Genomic DNA, 24471 nt, shown 5'->3' with positions numbered 1-24471 from the left:
TGTTTTCTCGCCCTAGATCTATCACCTGGAAACCGATGTCGACATATCGGCTAGCGAAACTGAATCGGTTTCGGGTGCAGCTATGGCGTCCACCAACGGTCAGCTCGATTTGGTCAGCAAAGAGAAACTGTTCCAGGCGTACAAAAAGGCTTTGGACCGATATCAGAAATACCGCGAGCGCTACACCGAGCTTGCTAGGCGTTATCGGGAACTTGAAAAGGATAACACCAAGGCACGGTCGGTGTTGGTGGAAACGCAAGATAAAGCACTGCGACGTATCAGCGAGCTGCGGGAACAGTGCTCTCTGGAGCAACAAGCCAAAGCACATTTGGACTCGAATTTACGCATGGAAATCGATGAACTGCAATGTGTCGTTAAAACCCTAAAGACCAAACTTGAAGCTTTCGGAGATAATCCCGACAAAGTAGACGTTGCAGCCGAGGAGAAAGATTTAATATCTCTTGCCAGCGCCGATAGTGGTTTCGAGGGAAGGATAAGGCAGCTGGAAGATCAATTGGCTGAAGAGAAACGCTTGAAAGATGTTTTAAGACAGGAAGTGATTCAGTTAAAGAAAAGAGAAGAAGAACATAGTATTACGGTTGCCGAAAATAAAATGGCGATTCATTCGGAACTGGAAAGCAAAGAAACAGAAGTTAAAAAACTAAAAGAACAATTGCAAAGCATTGAAAAAAATATGAAACAAGTACTGCTAGATAAACATAGCTTTGGAAAAGAAATCACTGAGTTGAAAAATAAGCTTGCCGTTGCTGAGAAAGCTGCCTCAAAGGTGAAGGATATGGAAAGCACTATTGCTGCAAGTAACGATCAGAAGAATAAACTTGAATCAAAATTTATCGATTTCGAACGAAAGATAATGGAACTGGAGAAAGAGAAAAACCGATTGGGTGGTTGTGTTTTAGATTTTGAAAAAGAAAATGCTAACCTTACTAGTAAACTCAAAGAATCCGAGTCCAAATTTGACCAAACTGTTAAAACCAACGGTGAACTTACTGAAAAAATTAAGAACTTAGAAAAACTGGCAAAAAGTTTTGATTCATCGGATGAAGTGGATGCACTGAAAAAAGAGATAAGCGAAATTTCAATACGTAAAGAAGAGCTACATTCCACAGTTCAATCAAATCAAAATGAACTTCAAGAAAGCAGGTTGAAATATTTGGAACTTGAAAAAGCGTTCGAAGAAAACGAGGCAATCGTCAAAGGGTTGCACGAGCAAATTGCCAAGCAAAAATCAGAACAAGAAGAAAAATCTTCCATTCTGGAATCCGTTCAGCACGAACTGGAAGAAAAACGAAACAAATTAATTCAGATGGAAGATGAAATAATTCGGTTGAAGAAGACGGTTTCCTTAGATCAGGAACAATTGGCTGAAGTAACCCAAGCTCTAGATGCAGCCAAAGAAGTTCATGATAAAGATCGTGCAAGTAACGAAGCCAGTTTGAAAGAGGTATTCGACCAAAATAACCATCTTACCGTAGAGTTGAAACAGTTCAAAGATAAACTGGAAAAGGTTAACAGTAAATTCAAAAAAATCACCGAAGAAAAAACTAGCCTAAAATCTCAAAATGATCAATTGCAATCGGACTTGAAAACTTATAAACAGGAAATAAATACACTAACCCAACAAAAGGTTGCACTCGCTGAAGAAATTCGGAACATGAAAATCATCAACGAGCAATCTGAATCAGAAGCGTTGCAATCACTGCAGGAATCTATGAGGGCAAGTCTTGCACAGGCCGAAGAACGATTGCTAGAAACAACTCGAGACCTTAACCACGTGATTGAGCTGAAATCTGAAGAAAATCGTAAGTTATCTGATGAGAAAGATGAAATGTTTGAAAAACAAGACGTCCTACAAAAGGAGAAGGATGATCTTGCCACGGAAACCAGTAATCTGAAACTCAAGATTGATTCATTGAAAAATGAAAAGAAAGATTTGGAGAAAACGCTCGAGCGTGAGATTCGTGAGAAAACGGAACTGAAGACTCAGGTTACAAATATCCTTCAAGAAATCGGCCGTTTAGAGGAGCAATTAACCGATGTCAAAAATTCACATTCTGCGATTTTAAATGAGAAACAATCATTGGAAGAAAAAATTGAGAGATTACAGAAGCAACACACCGAGTCGAAACAGAAAGCTGACAAAGAAACTAACCATAAATGGCAAACAAAATTAAAGGAATTGGAAACTAAATTACAACAGGTAGAGTGTGAAAATTCTCAGCTGGCAGAAAAGAATTGTTTATTGGAAGAGAACAACAGGCGAACTGCAGAAGAAATCAAGAAACTTCAAGCCGCTTTGCAGGATGCGGAAAGTGTTCTCAAAGCTGAAAAGAAAAAAGCGAAAGAAGAACTACGAGGTAAGTGCCAGGAACTGGAAGACAAAGTAAAACAAACCACAGAACAGTTAAACCAATGCACAGGAGACCATGCAAAGTTGTTCAACGAAAAAGAACTGTTAGATCACCAACACAGATCACTGCAAGATGCTCTGGAAGCTAAGGAAAAGGAAAAGCTTTGCGTCTTAGATAACAATAAATGTTTAACGGAGGAATTAGAATCAATTAAAGCCAATTTTAGTGCTCTGGAAGACGATAAATTGCAATTAACTGCGGAATGCGACCAATTGAAGATCGAAATCGATAAATGTCGCTCCGAGAAGGATTACCTTCAAGGTAAACAGAGCGAATTGAAAGCCAAGATGGAAAAACAAAACGAGATACTTCGCAAAGAAATCGAAATCGCTAAAAATTGCAATCAGAACAAATTGGCGGAATTGGAAGCTCTGGTTAAAAAATCAAATGACGAAAAACAAAGTTTTAGCAAAAAAGTAACTGATTTGGAGAACAATTTAGAAAATTACGAGCAAATTAAAATTGAAAATGAATTTTTAAACACTACAATTAAACAGCTTGAAGATGAATTACAATCGCTAAAAGAAGAGAAAAACAAACTAAATGCAGCAGTTAACGGGAAGGATGCCGAAATAAATTCCATCAAAGGAAAAATAAGCCAAAGTGAATCAGCTGTTGAGGGTAAAGACCAGGAAATCAAAAAGCTCATAAACGAATTTGTTTGCAAAGAACAAGAACTAAAGGCTAAAATTCTCACACTTGAACACGGTAAAGCGGATGCCGAGAAGCGATGCAAAGAGGCGACGACGAATTTCGAGAAGATCGGAGAAGAGTTAAAAGTTCTTAAAGAGCGTCACGCAGAGAACAAGCAAACGTTGGAGGAAAAGGTTGCAGAGGCTGTGATAGCTAGGGATGAACTAAAAAGCGAACTGGAGCGCACCAAGACTGAGCTCGAGGGTACGATGAGCTTTGAGAAACTTAATCGAAGCGACCTGGAACAAGAGAGTGAGCAATTGAAGCAGCAAGTCGAAAATCTGCAGCAGGAAAACGAACGGCTTAAAAAGGACAGTCAAACCATTCAAGAATTGAGATTAGAAAACGAAAATTTTATCAGGGATTTGGATGAAATGAAAAACGAGCTGAATGTTGCAATTGCCGATAAATTAGAGCTGACGCAACAGCATTCGCAATTAAAAGAAAAGTTTGACGCTTTCAATGCAGAAACCGAGGAGAATGTTTTAAGGTTCAAACAGGAAATGGAGACACTGAAGCAGCAACAGGTTTCGAACGTCAGTTCATCCCTGGTTAACAACAACAACATCAACGAGGACGATGAGCGGGAAGAGAGGAACAAAGCGTTCGATGATATGCGAAATCGGAAGGATGAGCTGGAGAATAAATTGAAAAAAATAATGCACGAGGTCCAGGATGTGTCCAATCGGAATCTTTTCCTGGAGCAGAAGTGCGAAAACTATCTCATTCTGGAGCAATCAAATGAACGGCTGAAGCTTCAGAACGAAAAACTTTCGCGACAGTTAGATGAGACGTTGGTAAGTTTAACTGGTAAGTTTAATATGCTTGAAAAACCTAATGTTTTTTATTTTTCCTTTTAAGGTTTCTATGCACCATCACGAGGGAATCGCGGCAAATACGGAATTCGAATATCTACGTAATATCCTTTTCCAGGTATTGTTATTAGAATTTGAGAGTCTCGAAATTCCTAATGATATTTTATTTTCAGTATCTGAGTGGTAGCGTCAACGGCAACAATTCCACCTTAGTCAAAGTAATAGCTGCTGTGCTCAAGTTCACTCCGCAGCAAACGCAGGTCGTGCTGGAAAAAGAAGCCCATAGACGATCATTGGTATAAACACAATGGTGTTGTTTGAAGTTGGCTTTAGGTTCTATATCGTTTTATTTTTAATTCTAGATGGGCCATCTTCTATAGCAGGAAACGCCTTCGGCTTTTGAGCAGCTTCAGAAACAGGTACTATTCCGTTATCAGTACTAGTGAACATACTTGTCCTAAAGGTATCTCCCGAAGTCGGGTTGGTTGTACATACTCTTTATTCTCTATGTACAAGTACAGTTGTATATGTAAATGTGTCCTTCTACCCACCACGTGCTATAAATCAAAGCATCAAGAGTTGTTGCAATGTCTGTCGAAAGAAGCTGGTCGCGCATCTAAAATTTAGATGTCGTGCCGCTTTTTTACCCGGACACGACTGATTTCGAACGAAAGGTTGTCTACAGTTTCCCAAAGACATGTGTGAAAAAAGCTCACTAAGGGAAAAAAACATGCCTGAAGATACACAGCCAAACAAAAAACCACAACTTAAAAGCGCCATGTGTTCAATCGAAACGGTCAAAAGCTAGCAAATTCAAACACCAGAGATTAACTAAACAAACAGAACGGAATCCCGCTGTCCCGCTGTGTTATTGTGGATGGTAAGCAAACTTTAAAGTAACGAATCAATGGTAACATTTCACGATTGAAAGTAACCGGTAGTCTAGAGAGCAAATAGCGAACCAAAGCTAAGACCCGCTTAAGATCAACAGTTTTTTTAAAGCAGGTAAGCTTGGAAAAAACTGTGGTCGGTTGTTTAAATTGTTAAGTGAAGAACGACTATTGCATAGCACTTTTCACAGTTGCAGAGAAAGGATGAATTTTTATATGTAACCATTTGTTGGTACGCGATCGTGAAAGGCTCTCTGTTGAGTTGCTGTGTTATGAACTTAGACTCACGTTTACATAAACGTTTCTGTGTAAAAGTCTCAAATTTCTGTTATTAAAATGGTTGAATCCAAACGATTTGAATTTTTGACTGGTTTATTATGTCTTAATAATTGTGTACTTTGCAAACCAGTTTATTAGAATGTGAGTTTTAAGCAATGACAACGTATCTCTTCAGATGGTTTTCGTGAAGCAAGAGTTTTGTTTCTACGTTCCGACAGATTACGTGCAATTTTTTTTTTTTTTTTGTATGGAAAAAAATCTTTTAAAAGTGAATGAATCAATCTTCCATTTTATTGGTAGCGTTTAAAGCGCGTCTGTGCGTTAACCTGACTGTAACATTTTGTTGTGCATTTCTGTTTAAAATATGATTTATTTATAGATTATATGTATTTTCTGTTGTTATTTTAGGCTTTATGCTCTGTACTTTTCTCTCATGAACAATACATAATTTACCAGATAGATTTATTCGCTTCAATCGATCACAGTCAAGCTTGACGTTGAGGATAGGTCAGCTTTTGCCGAATCTTAAATGTGTTTGTATTTTTTTAGGCGCATCGCTAACCTTTTGTAGAAATATTAAATATTTTCATTATTCGAACGAAAGCAAAGCGGGTTGATTCTGGAATCAAGTCGCTTATTGCATTTTTTTTAACAAGAATCATTTCATTGCAGAATTGTGAAGTGATACACTTGCAACGATTTCTTCTGCTTCCGTATTCCAATTTACAGTTGATTTATTTTGCTTCCGATCATCGTTAATCAGCAGAAATGTAAACACGCTACTCGAGGGTAAATTTTTCAGTGACTTCAACGACATTAGACTTTTTTCGAAGGTCCAACCTTTTTTAAAGCCAAACGATAAAAAACACTACAACTCTCTCTATAAAAAGGGATCTCCAGAAGTAGAATCCAAAAATATCATTTTACCATTACTCTTTACTTGTATTCTGGCATTCCGGAAAAGGGCTTTCGACCGTTCAATTTACCTAACAAAGGCTTTCTTACAGCATAATCTGATAAAAATTATTTACTCTTAATATAATGGGCGATGTCCGTACCCTGGGTTCCCATGGGTCACGGCGGCGGTGTGCATGCTTGTGATAATGATGGTTTACTATCATTGTCCTGAGAGGGTCGTTGCACACATCTTGTCAAGCATGGATCATAATATGACTCAAATTAGAAGGCGTGCTGGACACCTTTATTTAAATTAAATTAGCGGTAGGCTCAATGGTGTCCCAAATTTTCATGATCCATGCTGATAAGATGAATGGGAGTTGAAACACTTGCCCTCCCTTCCGTTGAACAATGGGAAAATTTTGTAGTGAAAATATCACATTTTATCGACATAAAGTGATACTTTTCAATAGGGCATAATCTGTTTGGTAAGGTAGTTAGCTAGTTTAGTTTCATAGAATTAGGATGTTTCAAGTATTGCTAGGTTAGGTATAGGTAATGGTATTCGTCTCCCCAATGCTCTAGAAAGTGTGCATTTGCGGTTTATGAATTTCGTTGGCTTATTCTTAAATCAAGCATTTTACAAGAACTAGGGGCTCATTGGACGGGAATGCTGTTTTGACAAATATGATATTTCAGTTTGTAATACACTTTCGACATTTGTTTTTATTTATTTATTTAGTTTTGGTAGATTTATACATTTTTCGGTTAGGATTGAAATTCATAAATCGAAGTTTAAAATAGAAAATATGATTTCGATAAGCAAGTATGAGTAGATAGTTCAGATCATTTATTTCGGGCATTTAAAAACAGGCACACGGTTTATTTGAATTGAACCCCTATCGTGTAGATTGAGTATTAAAGTTTGTTTGAGAAGTTGACCACAATTAGTGATAAGGTTTTAAAGAACAGCACTGTTATTTTCCTGTTCCGTTGATAAGTTGATGATATTAATAAATCTATTGCTATTTAACCTTATAGTTCATTGTTGATGAGTTTAAGAGACACCTTTTCTAGATTCTGTTTTTATGATATCCTAATTGAGTTATCGAATAACCATGTAGTCGCGTAGAATCAATCACTTGAATATATTTTTTACTTAACAAATCTATGATTATTTCTAAATCAAACTAGGAAGAATCCAAATTTATGGAAACGAGTAAGGTAGATGACAGGTAGGGAAAATTCAACTACGGTAAGATAGTGAACCCTTCTGACAATGATATCGAGGCGTTAGCATATGATATCATATTATTTGATACCATACTGCTATTGCTCGGTTGAATTGAAGGTTGGGTTAACTCGAAGTTCATATGGGGCCCACCAACCGTCCTAGTCCGTCGAGCACTATCTTAACGCTTCCCCTAAACTGGTGCTTCAGAACCCTCGGGCTCTGTTGCCGCTATCCTTTTCTAAACTATACTACTCTCATTTAAAATTTTCCTCTTCTGTCCCCCGTTCTGTTTTTCCTTTCCGGGTCAGCCAGGCGCTCATAAACCCATAAATAAAAAAAAAAAAAAAAAAAATATAATGGGCGATGTGTATTTACTGCCCCAAGAAGCGCTTAGCCTGCCTGAAAAGCAAGCGCAGGAAATGTAGACAAACTACTCAAGAGTAAATTTCTGAACGCGTACATTTACAAAAAAAATGAATGGAAGTTTCCTTAAACTGACTTTAAAGTACCGAAAAAAAACTTTTTTGGATGTTTGGCTAAGTTAAACATTGGTAGGATAAGTATAATAGAAAAACCTTATAAAAAGAAAAAGTCCTCTGATTCTTATATTTTAAAAACGCTTCGATTTTCCAGTCATCAGTATCTCTATGGATCTGTGTGATAATTTTTTTTGGTTTATCGTTTCTAAAGTTGCACCAAAAGAGTTTTTTAATATAAGCAAGCAATTTCATTAGCCCTTTAGGAAATTTACTCAAGTTCTTCTGTAAAATTCAAGTATGTACTGTAGTTTCTTTTTCAATCAAAAGATGGCACATTATTATGGTTTTATGACTCTCGAAAAACGTAGCTTCAAAAGCATGCATAACTACGGCCCAAGCGATATAGATCAATATTCTGCATTTCCAGCAACGATTCCCTTACAACATTTTTAGGCATATTTATCTTTTCACATTTGAATACAAATCCATTTACCATCATGTCACCATCTACCGCCCAGTTAAGCGGTTTTTCAACTTCAAACATGTGTAATAAAAAAACGACGGCAGATTTTTATTCGCTTTCTTTTCCAATACATCTCAAAACTGCTCTACTTTAAATAAAAAATTTAGTGGAATGCGAAAAATGTACGCTTTCAAAAATAATTAACTAAAAGTTGAGGTGTTCAACTGGCCCTATTACCGCCCACTCGACTTTTTCGGGTATCGATAATGTTTTCTTAAGGAAAAACTATCTAAACAACACAGAAACTGTTCTTTTTAATATTGTCGATGTCACGAGCTGTCAAAACCATATTTTGGATCTTGAGAGAATACATTTTGTGAAATCTTTCTCGCAAATTTTATACAAATTTTAACAAAGTGCGTTGACTGACAAAATGATGATTCCCGGCAAACAGCCTCAAGTAATCGGTTACTTTCAGCGATAAAACATCATTTTCTAACGTAATCAAACTAAATGCTTCTTACAATTTACACTTTTGACACAATACATGCGTTAAAAACAAAGAAATTGTGCGTGACCGGTAATTAGGAACCCACACTTTTATTTATACACCAATTACCGCCCATCACTAAACGCTTCAAAAAACAACAACTATTGAAAAAATCGAAAATTTTCCGATGCAAATCTATTCTACAAAAATCAAACTATCGTTTCAAGTCGATTGTTGGACAAATAGGTACTTTTTAGTAAACAAAACCCCTTTTTTCCCTAGGAGCACAGTTATGCTTAGTTCGCTAACAGGCGTCGAATTCAATAATTTGACCGGAAACGGAAAACTAAATATTTTATTTCTGGCTATAGTTAGCATAATTAAGTGATGATTTTTCAGTGAAATGGTCGAACAATGATGCCGACACAGAACACAGGTCTTATTTTTGGAGAAAAAATTCCAGTTTTTTCGAAATACACACAAAAGGGTGATTTTGGGCGGTAAATGGTGTCTGGGCGGTGAATGGTGACTTGATGGTAATTATGGCAAGGGAGCAGTATTAAAGTGTAGACGCGCTACTCGCGCGTAAATTTTTCAATGTTTATAATGACTTTTGCCTGTTTAAGATCATGCGATCATACAGGATTTAAAATGCAACTTTAAGACGCATTTATTTAAATTGACATCTTCCCGTCAAAGGCACAAGGATTAGTAATCTGATATTTTATTCCAAACCCTTGTAATGATGAGCGTGTGTCTGTTTTTTGTTCTTTATTTATTTTTTTTTACATTTATCATCAAAAATAAGGCAAAGGGCTTACGGAGAATGCAGTTTTGATAAAAAAATAGCTTTTGCTAACATTATATTTTTATTTATCGATTTGCTATACTAGCTTAAAAAAATTCTTAGGTTTACCTATCCTAAACAGCGCGCGCCCTGCATCTTAGCTTTTTCCTAATGATTCGCAAAAATTGAGCTGTCTTCAAGAACGGCTGCTTGACTATATATGGAAACCTCCTCTGGAAGAATTGTATAAACTTTTAACTACCTACTAAAATATTACCACTTACACTAAACACGAAAGAACTCATATAATAATAGCGAAATGCGGAAAAGAAAATAAACACAAATTTTCCCTAAAGTATAGCTAAAAAGAAAAGAAGGCAAGCAAGTTGTTCCATATTGGGTTGTCTATTTTAGTTCGCTCATCGAATAAATTGTGTAAAGTAAAGTTTAAGTATTGGAACGAGCATAGTTTATTAGACAAATATCATATTACAGCAAAAAATGCAGCAAACACTTTTTCAATTTTACATTGAACATCATTTTAAAAACAAATTGACAGATTTATCGAAAACACAGATAAAAAAAAAATAAAATTACAATTGAAAGTAAAACTTATCTAAAAATCATCTGTCTTATAACTGTTCTGGAAAGAAACCTATCCTTCTCCGCTCGTGTCTGTAAGATGTAATATCACAAAAATGCTCGCCGCAACAATTTAAGGCACTCATTTCGAAACTCGATGTTAAATTAAAAACTGCCACATACACGTTAAAAAATCACAATGTTCTAAACGAGATCCCGTAATCGGTCGGTGGCTGCCATCATGGCCCGCTTATTTCTGCGCCAGGAAGTTCAGGAAGGATTTGGTGTGTGGATTGATTTTTTGTGGCGATTCGTCATCCAGCGTCAGGTCGTCCCAGGCGAGGTTCTCGACGTCGGCTGAATTGTTGTGGTGATGGTGGCTGGGCGATGTCATCAATGCGCTGACGCCGACGCCAACCGGTGGAATCTGAACCTTTAGCGGACTAATTGTAGGACTACGCGGGGCACTTATTGGACTAGTGGTCAAATGTTTAGGCGATGGTTTACAGTTTTGCTTCAGAACCGAAGGATTGTCGGCCGGGGTTTTGTTACTACTCTTGGGACTACCGTTGGTGTTTTGGGAGTTGCTGTTGAATGACTGCTGTGTTCTGGAAGTTGTGTGATCTGGAGTCTGTGGACGGATTTTTTCTGTTGGCGTTCTCTTTGTTGCAGGTGGTTGTTTTTGAATCGATGGCGTTGCTGGTTTAGGCTTGGATTCCCTTTTGCCAGTATTTAGTGGAGGACGACGTGGAGCTACAGCTTGTGGTGACGTCTTTTTAGGCACATTTGGACTTTTAACTTGCTTTGTGTTCGATTCATTAGACCTGGGTTCTGGCTTTGCAGGCTTATTGGGAACTGGTTTAGTTTGCCGTTGCTTTCGAGCAGGATCAACCTTATCTGAACCTTTATTGGTCGCCGTCTTACTACCATTAGTTAACGGTTTATCCTGAACACTTTCTGTTTTCTTAACGATCACATCTTTCTGTACCTCCGCCTGTTTCCCCGAGCTATTTTCATCTGGTTCGAACAAAAACTTGCCGTACAATTTTTCCAGCAAATTTGAGTTCAAATTAAAATTAGCATAGAACAAGTCTAACGCCATCAGCAAATACGCCTTGGCTCTCGCAGCCATTCGATCAACATTGATCAAACACTTGCGTATCGAATAGTTGAGATCTTCAATTTCTTGCTTGTGTTCAACTTTCGCTTCTCCGCCATTCAGGGTGATTTGTGACAGAATAAGCTTGGCGAACTCCGGATCTATTCGATGCCCTTCATTCTCCTGGCAATGCTTGATCTCACTCTCCAGCTCCGTTGTTAACAGTAGCAGCAAACTTTGTCCCAAAATTTTAATCCTGGTTCCGTTGGGGAATTTCTTCCGGTTGTAGTACTCCCCCAGCAGTATCACCGAATTATAGAACTTTTCAATTCCCTCCCGCTTGATTTTCTCGATGTTCTGGAAGTTTTGCTGCAGTATGGTCAGCATGGCATTGCGTAGCTTGGTTTCCGCGATCACCAACTCGTCCAACTGTCGTGAAGCAAAAATCGCTGCCACGTTGATAGCAAATTTGCCATCGGCCAAAGCAGTCTGGTTGAGGTAGCTGAACAGGTCACTGTAAAGAACAAAGAAAAGGTGAAAATCAAAATCGTGATTCCTTTCGAAAGACATGAACAATTTAATAAATGGATCCTTGCAGAACAAACATCATTGGTAAAAATCGTGTCCCAAGTTATATGAAATTTTGACATTAAACCAGATCATGGCATTGGCAAACAATTGGCAAGCCCCGATCGGCATTGAAATTTTGCAACCTTTTTTTTTGGGTGCACATGACTTTCCTTTATCAAATTTGGTACACATGTATTTTTTTCTCAGCAACTCCATGCATTGCATAAAATGACCCCTCCCATCACGGTAAAGGGGGCTCTCATAGCAAACAGAAGCTAATACATGTGTACCAAATTTGATATTATTCACGTGGAAAATTATCGATTTGTTTCGCATTTTATTTACGTTGAACTTTTTCACTGATTGATCGAATAGTTCACCTTGCAATGGGAACAATATTTTCTTCAGCTTATAATCTTGAACAATATATTAAAAAATTAAAAACTAAGATCTCAATGTTCAATTCTACGAGGAATGATATCCTAATTGTTGTAACGCCAACGGGCTTTAGATATCACAGAGGGTCAAACACGATGGCTCCAGAGAGATGTCTCTGGAGCCACTTTTGTTCCAAAAAGCATTGAAACTTACAGTCAACGAAGTATGTATCTACTGTGTGTTTGGACGTAGTATCGATATTCTGATAGGCTGATGGGCGCGTTTTCCAAAAAGAGGTTTTTTTTAAATAAACTTATACATGTTCAGTAAAATGTTAAATTACCTAATACCATCGTTTTTAAGACCCGACGTATTTCTCACCAAGTACACAAATGAGCTACGTGACATTCCACAAGATTAGTAGTTTAGTAGTATTCCACAAGATTGTTAGATTTTGTTTTTGTTAGGGTTCGCTGAAAAGTGCAAATCTCATTTGCGATCCAACGATTTTTTTTCGAAATTTCACTGATAAATTCTTCGATAATCAGCAAAAACGTGTAAAGTTTTCAAAAAATTGTATGAGCTGGGTGAAAAGTTATGCCGTGTGAAACTTCTAAGCCTTGGTCCGAAAATCAGGATTTCTATAGAATGTTACTTTTTGTAAATTTTTATTTTCGGCATATCGGTGAAAATGTATATTCTTGGAGAAAGAATATCAGAATTGAAAATTGATAAAGATGGATTGAAATTTTGGGAGAAAGTGCTCGTCCGGAGTATACGTAATGTAAGTTTTCTTCTAACATCCATCCCTCATCAATTTTCAATTCTGATATTATTTCTCCAAGAATATACATTTTCACCGATATGCCGAAAATAAAAATTTTAAAAATTTAAAAACGGTGCACACAGTAGTAAAACATGAACAAGGCGATCAAAACTATTTCCTGCCGAAACTTTTAGTCCTATAGTGTCTTCGAGACAAATAACCAACATTATAAATGCTAAAAAATTAGTTTTTTGAGAAATTGATTAATTCACCTAGCAGTCAGTTAGAAAAACTAACTTTTTTAATACCCATTTTAGAGCTATACTGTCTGAGAAAAGTTTTTAGCTTGTACCAAATCTAGCAACTTTGCCAAAAAATTTATTACTGTATCAAAAATCGTTTCAAAGTTATGACAATTTCTAGAAAAATATCATCAATTTTCAGTTTTTTCAACATAACTTTTTTGCGAGTGATATTTCATGTAAAATTTGTTCTAGAGAGTTTTGAAGACAGTAAAGTTGCACACTTTTGCTGAATATACTATATAAAAATTTTGAAGTTTAAATGAGATATCTTTAAAATACTTAACAAAAATATTCATTTTTAACTGGTTATATCTCATGAGTTAGGACAAGTTCGGTTACATGTTTTACAGTTTTGCAATCAAAAAAGTATCACCTTTCAAACAATATACAACTCAAAGTGGCCAATTATGATCTTCGTAGAGTAAATGTCAATAGAAGTGAGCCAAAAATGAAGTTCTCATACTAATTTGAGCCCATCTACCATATCAAGTCCAAGTGGTTCAAGTAGGCCTACTGTTGTGAATCCGACACCTTGCAGCCTAATAGTAATAGTTACGCTCAAATTAGTATAAAAAACTAATTTTTTAGCCCTTGTAATGTTGGTCATTTGTCTCGAAGACACTATAGGTCTAAAACGCATAGTTTTAGCAGAAAATAGTTTTGATATCGTCTTTAACTTATCCTAATAAATATAGAATTTTACGGAATCCGGAAAAAGACCGATTTGGAACTTTGGCAACGATTTTTAGCATGAAAACACGGACTTCAATTGGAACTTGGAATGTTTTGACCCTTACCCAGCCTGGTGAGCTGGCTCAACTTGCTAGAGAAGCTAGCTGCCTCAAGCTAGAGATATTGGGACTTAGCGAAGTCCGTTGGTCTAACACTGGAGAACACAAGACACAGTCCGGGCAAGTACTGCTTCATTCTGGCATACGAGGAGAACACGCTTCTCGGAAACGAGGAGTTGGTTTCCTATTAAGCCCGCAGGCCCATAAGATGGTAACCGATAAACGAAAGAATAATCGTAGTCAGATTCAGAACACGGGTTAGACACCTTACAATGGTCCATTGTTATGCGCCAACTGACGTTGCGGATTTGCAGGAGAAAGAGCAATTTTACAGTCAATTGAACAGCGTGGTAGAGAGAATTCCGAAGGGTGACATTAAAATCCACTTAGGCGACTTCAACGCAAAGATTGGCTCCGATAATCAGGACTTTGAGCGCATCATGGGGCGCCATGGTCTAGGACAGATGAGTGAAAACGGAGAGCTGTTTGTAGAATTTTGTGGCAACAACAACATGGTGGTCGTTGGATCGCTCTTTCCCCATCAACCAGCACATAAGGTCACTTGGGTATCCCGAAATGGCAGAACGGAAAACCAAATTGACCACATCTGCATCAGACGAAAATGGAGAAGGAGCCTTCTTGATGTCCGAAACAAACGAAGCGCAGACATTGCATCTGACCATCACCTCGTCCTTGGTGGGATACGACTGAGAGTCGCACGTGTGTAGTGGCGAGAGGAGATGGTCGGATGTCGATACGACGTCCGCCGGTTGGAGAATCCAGAGATGAAAAGGGCATACGTTGAACAGCTTGCCATGCTACTCTCGGTAAAGTCTGTGGAAGAAGAAGCAGAAATTGAGCAGGCATGTACCGGGTCAGCCAAAGCAGCCGCCCGCTTACGTTATGCGGAGCTGGAAAAGGCAGTTAAACGAGCTTGTAGACGAGACAAGAGAGCCTCGATAAACTCCCTAGCCGAAGAAGGAGAAAGAGCCGCCGCCATTGGAGATATCAGATTACTTTATGACATTTCTCGCTGCCTTAGTGGTGCAAGGACTAGTGCAAGATCAATACCGCTGAAAGAACGAGCAGGTCCTGAACAGGATCCAGCAGAAAATTGACACTACACTCCAACAGCAACAAGCTGGATTCCTATCCGGACGTGTGTGGAACACATCACAACGCTACGAATCATACTGGAAAAAATCAACGAGTTCCAGGACTCTTTTTTGCCTTCGACTTACTTAACCATGAAAACATCTGGGCTGCACTTAGACGTAAAGGAGTCCCAGAGAAACTAGTTCATCTCATCGAAGCACAGTAAGAGGCATTTCCGTGCAAGCTCCTGCACGACGGTGTCTTGTCCAAACCAACTCCTGCTGGAGTGAGACAAGGATGTATTTTATTGGCGCTGCTTTTTTCATCGTTATCAATGAGATCTTGACTGCATCGATTGACTGTAGATCGAACCGAGGGTTGCCGTGGAATCCTTCAACAATGGAGCAGCTGAACGACACGACCTTGACCTGGCTGACGATATCGTTTTTGTTGAGATCACAGTGGCGATCGCCGATCGCCTCATCACCAACCAAACCATTGCTAGGAGCAACCTAACAAACCGTTGTTACCTAGCTGTTATTTTTCAGTCCAATCTCAATAGCCGTTCAAACCAGTCGAAATACACTTCAGTTCTTCAAGTTTAGAGACGCGTTTTCCTATCGATTCCTAATCAGTTTAAATTAAGTCCCAGTTGTTAATTTAAACTCCATAATTTTTATTCGCCCAAAGACAACAAGACGTGCAGAGCCAACTCGACGACCTCACCGAAAGCTCCAAGGTCTCAAAATTAATGTTGGAAAGACCAAGTCGATGGAAATCAACACAGTAAATCCTTTCAACTTTGTGGTAGCTGGACGACAGGTTGAGAAAGTGGAGTGCTTCCAGTATCTTGGTAGCCAGATTACGCCTTATTGTGGTACCAAGAAAGACATCGAACCCCGGATCAGAAAAGCCCGATTTGCGTTTGCGAGTCTCCGAAACATCTGGTGCTCACGTTAGAGATATCTGAACGAAAATTCAAATCTTTAACTCAAACTTCAAATTCGTATGAATCGCAGCCTGCGGAACATCATCCGCGCATAGTATCCTGGCAACTGGATCTCAATCTGGAACTACATCACCGGTGTCGTCAAAAGGCGCTAGAAATCGAGAATCGGGAACATAGGTGGAGATGGATTGGGCACACGCTGTGAAGAGATGAAAACGAGATCTGCAGGGATGTGCTTGACTGGAATCCAGATGGGCATCGAAGAAGAGGCAGTCCAGAAGCTTGTGGCGGCGTAGTCTAGCGGCTAAAATCCGCACAGTAGACGAGAACCTTGGCTGGCAGCAAGTGAAGACGCTGGCTCCGGATCGCCAGCAGTGGAGATCTTCTATCTCAGCCCTGTGCGTCGGTCAATCGGCGCCGGACCCTTAGGTAGATAGGTGGGTAAGTCAAATTGAAGGATTTCCTTGGAGTGCAAGAAATATGTTTCATCTTGACGTATAACGAAACTCCATGAGATATAATTTTGTATGTAATATTAATTCTTGAAGAACGTTTTTTATCTCATCTATAAATATCACATGTTGTCACTTGTTGGATCTGGATTTGTTAGAGAACCGGCATTAACGATTTTTTTTATTCTTTTTAAAAATAGATCGAGGTATATTGAATTCGATTTTTTGAATTCCCGATTGACGGCTAATTCCAATACCTTGGCTCTTAGACGACGTAGACGTTACGCTCTTGAAAATTGAAAAACAAATTACAGTTGCAACGAGCCAGCGTTCCGATTTATGAGAGAAGTTAACAGCATCAATAATATTATAGATGTAAACTCCAGTGTTCAAACAGTGAAAAATCAGTATGAGTAATATTTGAGGAGGCAATTATGAGATAATTTTTAAGACATCGGGATGACGGGCTCAGTCCATATATACATCAATAAATCAAATTTGAAATCAGGAGATTCACCTTGACTTGAATTTGAAATACATATTTCATTCCATTTTTTAAAAATGTAAAAAAATAAGTACCATTTGAAGAACTTATGGCCTGACTTGATGGGCCAAGATATTGCTTTTCAAGTTGCATGCTAAATTGAATGTATTTTTAAAATTTCATTTGTGAGAATATTTTTCAAGTTTTTTGCCAGGCTCCATTTTATTATGTGAGATGCAATTTTACTTATGTTGTTTTTTGCCTATTTCCAAACTGGGTGAGTTTAGTTTCAAAGGCATTTCTTTTAAATTCAAATTAACGGAAGCGGGACGCCTTTTATGGCAGGATACAAGGTAAGGATGAACCTTTTGAGGATTTTATCCTTGACGTTAAGCTATAAGCAGAAAGTTGCGTTTTCGGGTTAGTTAAAAGTAGTCTGATACGAGATAGAGTTGTGTTTGGCGCTAGTGATAAAAAGGCGTTTGAGAAGTTGTACGAAATGGAAGACCCGAGTTTGGAGGAAGTGGAGCGCATCCTAATAGCTAGGGAACATTCGGTAAACAATGCATTGAGAGCTGAACAGCAATCTGATCTTCGGGTAAATTTGATTGATCGTTTGGGTCCTAGACGTAATTCGAATCGCAATGAAGGGTCATTCAACAACAGACGAGAAAGATATCCAATCCGGCGTTATGATCAGGATCGTTTTGCTTTCCGGAACCGCAGTCGTAGTCGTTCCCGAAGAGACAAGAACAATCGTGTTGGAGTGTTGTGCAGTTTATTTATTTATTTATTTATTTTTGTGTTGTGCAGTTACTGTAATACTCGAGGTCATACCAGACGTAACTGTTTTAAACGCCAACGCTCCCGCCAATCCATTCGCTGTGTGAACGATTCAATTGATGAAAGTGGCTCGAATTCAAATTTTAAACGAGCAGAGAAGGACTCTGACAATTCGGATGACGATCTTGAATGTATGAGCATCACGGAGGGTATCAAGCTAAATGATCCTGTGTTCGTCCTAGCTAAAATTAATGGACCCAATTCCTTTAGCACAGGATATTTTTGCAACCCTATCAGATTCTAAAGTGTTTTGCTCCCTAGATCTAGCTGGAGCATACATCCAGTTAGAGTTATAATAGCGCCAGCACTAAATTTTACTTCGGAAGTCCGGACTTCCGACTTCCGAAAGACTTCCGAAGAGGAAAAGTGAAGTACTAGATTGTCGGGAAGAAATAAGAAAGACTGTAAAACAAGATTATTTTCCGTTTTAGATAGGCTCGCTGTAGCCAATATTAAAGTAAAATTGAATACATGTAAATGTAAATGTGTAAATGTGTAACGAGTTAACATTTTAAGGGCGTATATTGTCAATACAGTTGAAATCCGAAGTTTTCGCGCCGGTGATTGGCAACCTTGCCAACCAGCGACGATGAATAATTCTTCAAACACCTCGGCGATTGGCAACCCGTTCTTTTGTTTGGTTCTGAAACTCGGAAGATGTTTGAAAGATGTCTGGTCAACATGAAATGTCGTCAGTGATGTCGCCAGTGATGTCGCCGTCGCTGATGTTGACGAAAACACTGGTTTGGGGATTCAGCGACAATAATAAGTTCAGAAGGTTTAAAACCCTGCCCAGATAAAATTGAGACTATTGCTAAAGCAAAATCACCACAAAATACCAATGAATTGAAAGCTTTTCTTGGTTTGATAAATTTTTATGCAAAATTTATTCCGAATCTTTCTTCACAGTTAAGCTGTTTCTATAAACTCTTGAAAAAGTATACGAAGTACATTTGGGATGAGAACTGCAATACACAGTTTGAAAAATGTAAAAAATATTTATTATAACCACAAATTCTTGAGTATTTCGATCCTCAGAAGCCATTAGTGCTTGTAACTGACGCTTGCAGCTATGGGCTCGGAGGAATGCTAGCCCATGAGGTAGGAGACCAAGAAAGAACAATTTGTTTTACGTCTTTCAGTTTAAACGATTCTCAAAAAAAAAATCCCATTTTGCATCTGGAAGCACTAGCATTAGTGAGCTGTATTAAAAAATTCCATCGTTATCAGTACGGTCAACATTTTGTAGTTTATACAGACCACAAACCCTTGTTAGGAGTTTTTGGAAAAGAGGGAAAAAATTCGATCATAGTCACACGTTTGCAGAGATATATCATGGAGATATCGATCTATGATCATGAACCTTCGTGAATTCATGAGACCTTCTAACAAAATGGGAAACGCAGATTTCTGCTCCAGATTTCCGCTGGAAAGGGAAGTTCCAGAGCAAATAGGCCGAAATTTTATAAATAGTTTGAATTTCTCGAATGACTTTCCCATTGATTTTAATGTTATTGCTTTGGAAACAGAAAAAGATGTTTTCTTAACACAAATTATAAAGTATCTTCAAAATGGCTGGCCAGATCGAGTTGAAAATAAATTCAAAGATGTTAAAGCCCAAGCGCATGATTTTGAGATTTTATTTGGTTGCATCATGTTTCAAAATCGAATAGTTGTGCTAAGATCATTACAGTTGAAAAGATTACAATTGCTACATGCTAATCATTCAGGAATGGTTAAAATAAAGCAATTGGCCCGCAGAACTGTTTTCTGGTTCGGAATTAATCCTGATATCAAAAATATTCATCACTTCTGAAATCCTCTGTCCATCTGTTTTTCGATCTAAAACGGTTATTGACAGTTAGGTCTTATTATCACCGTTTTGGATTTTCTTTTTGAAAAATAAAATCCTATGTAAGGTAGAAAACAAGAAATATAAAACACGTCTTAGGGTAGGGTTTGGAAAATGACAACAAATCGACAAATATGTAAAATGGTTGCAACCGGTGGTTTCCGAGTAACATTTAAAGTTTTATAGCAGGCTTATCATTAAAGTTTTGCGGGGCTTGCGGAGTCTAATAAAACTATCGGTGTTACTTGGGGTTATGTAATTTTTGAAAAAAAAAATATTAAAAAATTGTTTCCTTAATGATAAACTAAACTGCCCCTACTTTCATAACAGTCCCATATGCAAAAACAGCTGTTATGGAATATATTTTTAAATTGTGACCACAACTTTCAGCATAAACGAAAATCGTTTGATGGAATGTGTTCTAGGTTGTCATAATAGATCGTAAGACTTGAAATTTTCGAAATCGTGTCATTGGTAAGGTCGAGACCACAATTTTTATTCGTTATGGGACTGTTATGCGAGCATATTTGAAATCATTTTCAAATCTACTTGCATAACAGTCCCATATAGAATATGTGTTTCTCACCAAGCTACTTTCTAAGACTTAAATTTGATCATTTTTTAACTTTAAATGCAATTTTCAGAAAAAAACAGAATTTTGGAAAAAAAATATCGTGAATTCCGCATTGTAAGTTGAATCTTTTTACGATTTTTGATTGCATCTGATAGTTTTTCGCTCAGGAAGACATTCCTTTCTTCTTACTGACCTACCTTCGAAAACTAGTGTGCATAATTCGACATCAAGTGATTTAAATCTTTTTTAATTGATTCAAAGCAATAAATCAAAGACTATTTCGCCGAAAGAAACATTGAAAAGTAACTAAATCCGTGGTATTTCACATATGGAACTGTTATGCGGGTATATTTCATATAGGACAGCCACAAGTTGATTTTTTTTTCGAAATTTCTAGACCAAAATCTCTTTTTTTATTGTTTTATATTGAAGCCCTATGTTCAAAATGACGAACTGTCAGCTTAGATAAAAAATGATGAAAATTCATATGGGAATGTTATGCGAGTAGGGGCAGTAAAAGTGGTATGCAATCATAATACTGTATTTCTGTAAATTTTTCAGCGAACAAAATTGGATTTCAAACGTTTAATATTAAAAAATAGTTACAATGTTAAAAGAAAGTTAGACTGCCAGTTGAAGCAACTGTTGGAAAATTTATCACCCCAGTAGAGAATTTGACTGCAACTTGTTTGAGAAACATTATTCGCATGGAGTGGAAAATTTTGAAAATTCAAAAATATATCTACTAGGTAATGTTTAAAATTTTTGGGCACTACTACAGTGTTGAAAATAAAGAAGAGCTGTTTCTATAGAACTTTTGATTACTTGGGTGGGTTACCTTCATTCAGCATTTTATGAAAATGTTCCGCGGAAAGACAGAACAAGAATTCCTAAAAGTCTTTGACAAAATGGTTCCACATAGACTTTATGGAGGAATTTATGATTTAGTACCATTTAGAGATGAATGTTCTGAATAAAATACCAGTTAATGATAGAATTCGTGAAGTTATTTCATAAATCTTCATAGACAGTACCAGGAAAATTGCTAGTCGATTTATCATAAAAACCCTTATTTTTACTGATTGTCCTGAGCTCAATCGTTTCCAACAAGGTAAAGATACGTTACGTTGCGTTTTTTCATTCGATTGTTGCTCCCTATCTGTATGCTTCAACATCAGAATGCATCATAAAAGGTTATGCATACCCCCGAAAAAAAACCATCTGAAAACAGGTTTGTACAGCTAGGCGGACAATCCTTCCTAAATGTTGATCTCACCACAACTGCAGGAATACCAAGCTGTTTCAAACAGCATACGCAGATCACAGACCGGGAATTTTCAGACAAGTGATCAAAAAGGTTGACTTCACATTTAATCATGAAGATCGGTCGTCCGATCTCTGTGGTTTGCAATCAATTTGTTTCCAAATAATAACCGGCTTAGAGCAAGTTCACTGGTTGAGATGGAGTTGGAAATTTCGATGGTTTACAACACATCACAACACGTTTGCCGTGCACCGGTGTTGGGAAAATCTGATATTCGAACAGTTTCGCGCTGCAAAATTTGTATCGTATAACACTTTTTGCTGAGGGTGATAGAAAAACACGATATTTTGCAACACCGAACCGAGTGATAGAGTCGGCGTTGCAATACAGTATTCGTGCATGAAACGCTTAGGTGCTGCCATCTATCTTATGTTAAAAACCTCAGTTGAGGGGAAAATGAAGGAAATTGAGCAATTTCAGGATTTAAACGTAAAGTGATATTTTCTTTTTTTTTTTTAATCTTTTATCACTTAAATTGATACGAATTGCAATGAAGTTAATCAACTCTTTAAAACTTACAGCCAATTTTTTTCATGCCCTTGCCAATCGAATACATTTTGAGGCGCAGAGATGCCAGATAGCTGGGTGAATAAATAAATTCTGTTTGTATGTTTTGTTTGAGCGGTTTTCTGGAGTAGGAAATTGTTTCGCTTTTTTATTTGAAAAAGATATTCCGTCGGAATGTCCGGTAACAAGTTCGGAACGCCGTCTTTAATGGATCCATCATCTTTAGAAAACGGAACCCTCGCTGTTGATTCGACAAGTGTCAATCATATCAAACGTAAGGCGTCGTATCGGGAGTAAAATTCAGCTTGTGTCTGAAATATCTATACTTTTTATTTGTCACTTACTTAATTATCACTTTGAAAATGAAAGTTTTAGAAAGAGTTCAAAAACTTTATCAACTCGTGTAATCAAATGCCCTCCAATACAAAACTCCTAATTCTGCAGAATACAGTTTAATATTGGGATGCATTATAACTTAAACAATACTTATTCATACATCTAAATTATAAAATTTTCATATTGGCACTACTATTTCAAGTTAATGATCAAGTAAAATGAATTTGATTTCAAATTTCAAACGGTGAATTCAAAATACAAAAAGTCAGTAAAATTACTGAAAAGCAAATTCTCTTGGCATCGCTGGTTGCTTTCAATTTTATACCTTCGTATTCTATCACACCGGTGGACGGCCAACCTTTTTGGTCTATATTTCACGATAGAAAAATTCCCATCTGTGCTACAGACGTCAAAATTCCTACCACTTTTTCCCAACACCATTGGACTTGCTCTTATGCATGCAGGCTTCTCGATAGTTACGACCAAACCTAGCTTGACTGCAAAAAAGACTCGTGTTCAACACAATTTAAATACATGGATTAATCGATGAGTCATCTTAGACCTCACATTGCATACTTGAGGCGTTTAAGACTCGCAAAAAAAATCGATCAACAAGCTAAATTCGAACCGATTGTTGTTGTCTTAACTAACTGTTGCTTGTTTCGTTTTATGGTTTTCGTTTCAGAAGTCTATAAACGATGGGACCTGAACTGGACTGGTGGAACTTCTCGGTGTGGCGCAGCAGCTAGCAGGTAACATTAAACGCAAGACAAAGCCCTCTGTTCAACCTATACAGATGCGAAACCTGCATAGCTTTAACAGTTACACCGAACGAAACAACACCTCGAAGGTGTATCGATTGATGAAAGAGGAAACTACACGCTGGCTTTCCCAGTTCGTTTGCTTTTTCTCCGAGCTTTATGAGGTTCTTCTGAATCTGACTGGAGTAGTGATATCCAATGAGCAAAACGTGCTTCGGTTTTATGTCAACTTTTTTGCGGATCGCTGGCTGGTCGTCGCCGTCGATCTTCTAAACGAAAAAGGGCAGCTGTCTCCCCAACAAATAAGAACCGAAAGGAATGAAAGGCGTGTAAAGAGTGGCGATCGATCGACCACCGTACGGAAAGAATATTATATGAAACAACAAAAATAGGAAGAAGTAGATTGCTACTGCTTGATTGATATTCACCTCAATATCCTCTCGTCGGCTATGTGCCGCTGAAATAGTTCGGCGAATTTCTTCTGATGGTAGGTAACCTGGATGGTATCGGCGTCGATGTCGATTCGGCGGATTTCCCGTTCCAGTTCCTCGAATTTGGACAGGTTTTCCATGTTTAAGTACTGCTTCGAGTCTTCCGAAAGGTTCAGCAACTGCATCAGACTCTTCTTACTCTTATTATAGCCGCCACGACTGGATCAACCGAGACACACAATGTTAAGCGCAAAATCACTTATCACACTAAATTGTGAGATTATTTATTTGCGCGCTCATTTCGAGCTCTATTATCCCACGACGAGCAGCTTACTTACGACCAGATCGTGCTTGTCGTGTTTCTAGTTGTTGTTTTCACAGCTATTTAGCTTTTCTTCCACTTCCTGCTTGCGAACAATTTTCACTCAAATAATAATAATGACACTTCAGCTACAAGAGAAAAAAATGTGCCACCAATTATCCCACGAAGAAGTTTCTCAAATCGAGCGCTCGATGATCTCCATTCATGTATCAAAAAATGCCAACAACGAGGTCCGAAACCTGCCCCCCAAAATCTGTCTAAGCGCCGATTGGATCACACTGGCCTGTCTACGCCAAAAACATACCCCACACTTAATCGCATAAGCTATACAGATGTTTCAGTAGACCGAAATAATTGTTTTGCATTTTTTTTTCACCCGTACCTACTCATATTAATCTTCCCGCAGAGTGTGAGTTGATTCTTATTTTTCCCATCACAAATCCTACGACGTCACCAAGCGATGGAATGGAGTAGAGGTAGTAGGTAGGTAAATCGCGAATCTGTCCACGCGGCGCCAGACACTTTTCGGAATACGACGCGCCAACCGACCGTTGTTGTTCTCGAGGGAAACGATGCCGAGCTACTGATGCG

The 24471-nt window shown here is 37.9% G+C and overlaps 2 protein-coding genes across 3 annotated transcripts in view; one reads left to right on the top strand and one right to left on the bottom strand.

Moving 5' to 3' along the window:
- LOC129750765 (myosin-9) overlaps positions 1–9807 on the top strand; it is a 14048-nt gene extending 4241 nt beyond the window's left edge. Inside the window, exons 4-7 of the mRNA XM_055745792.1 lie at positions 17–3922; positions 3987–4058; positions 4114–4236; positions 4303–9807. Coding sequence (XP_055601767.1) covers positions 17–3922; positions 3987–4058; positions 4114–4236; positions 4303–4320 — 4119 coding nt within the window. The 3' untranslated portion in view covers positions 4321–9807. The remainder of the gene's footprint in view (positions 1–16; positions 3923–3986; positions 4059–4113; positions 4237–4302) is intronic.
- Positions 9510–24471, bottom strand: LOC129750766 (uncharacterized). Of its 2 annotated transcripts, XM_055745794.1 has the most exons (3): positions 24267–24471; positions 23556–24008; positions 9510–11654 (listed from the first exon to the last, which is right to left on the bottom strand). In XM_055745794.1, the coding sequence occupies exons 2-3, from the start codon at positions 23741–23743 to the stop codon at positions 10292–10294; spliced, it is 1551 nt and encodes a 516-aa protein (XP_055601769.1). In that variant the 5' UTR covers positions 23744–24008; positions 24267–24471; the 3' UTR covers positions 9510–10291. The 2 variants fall into 2 exon arrangements, with proteins under 2 accessions (XP_055601769.1, XP_055601768.1); XM_055745793.1 differs by having other exon boundaries at positions 23556–24471.

This window comes from Uranotaenia lowii, chromosome 3 (genome assembly GCF_029784155.1).
Source record: "Uranotaenia lowii strain MFRU-FL chromosome 3, ASM2978415v1, whole genome shotgun sequence".
Taxonomy (NCBI): Eukaryota; Metazoa; Arthropoda; class Insecta; order Diptera; family Culicidae; genus Uranotaenia; species Uranotaenia lowii.
The sequence above is the reverse complement of the archived record's forward strand: the minus strand, read 5'-3'. Positions and strand labels throughout refer to the sequence as shown.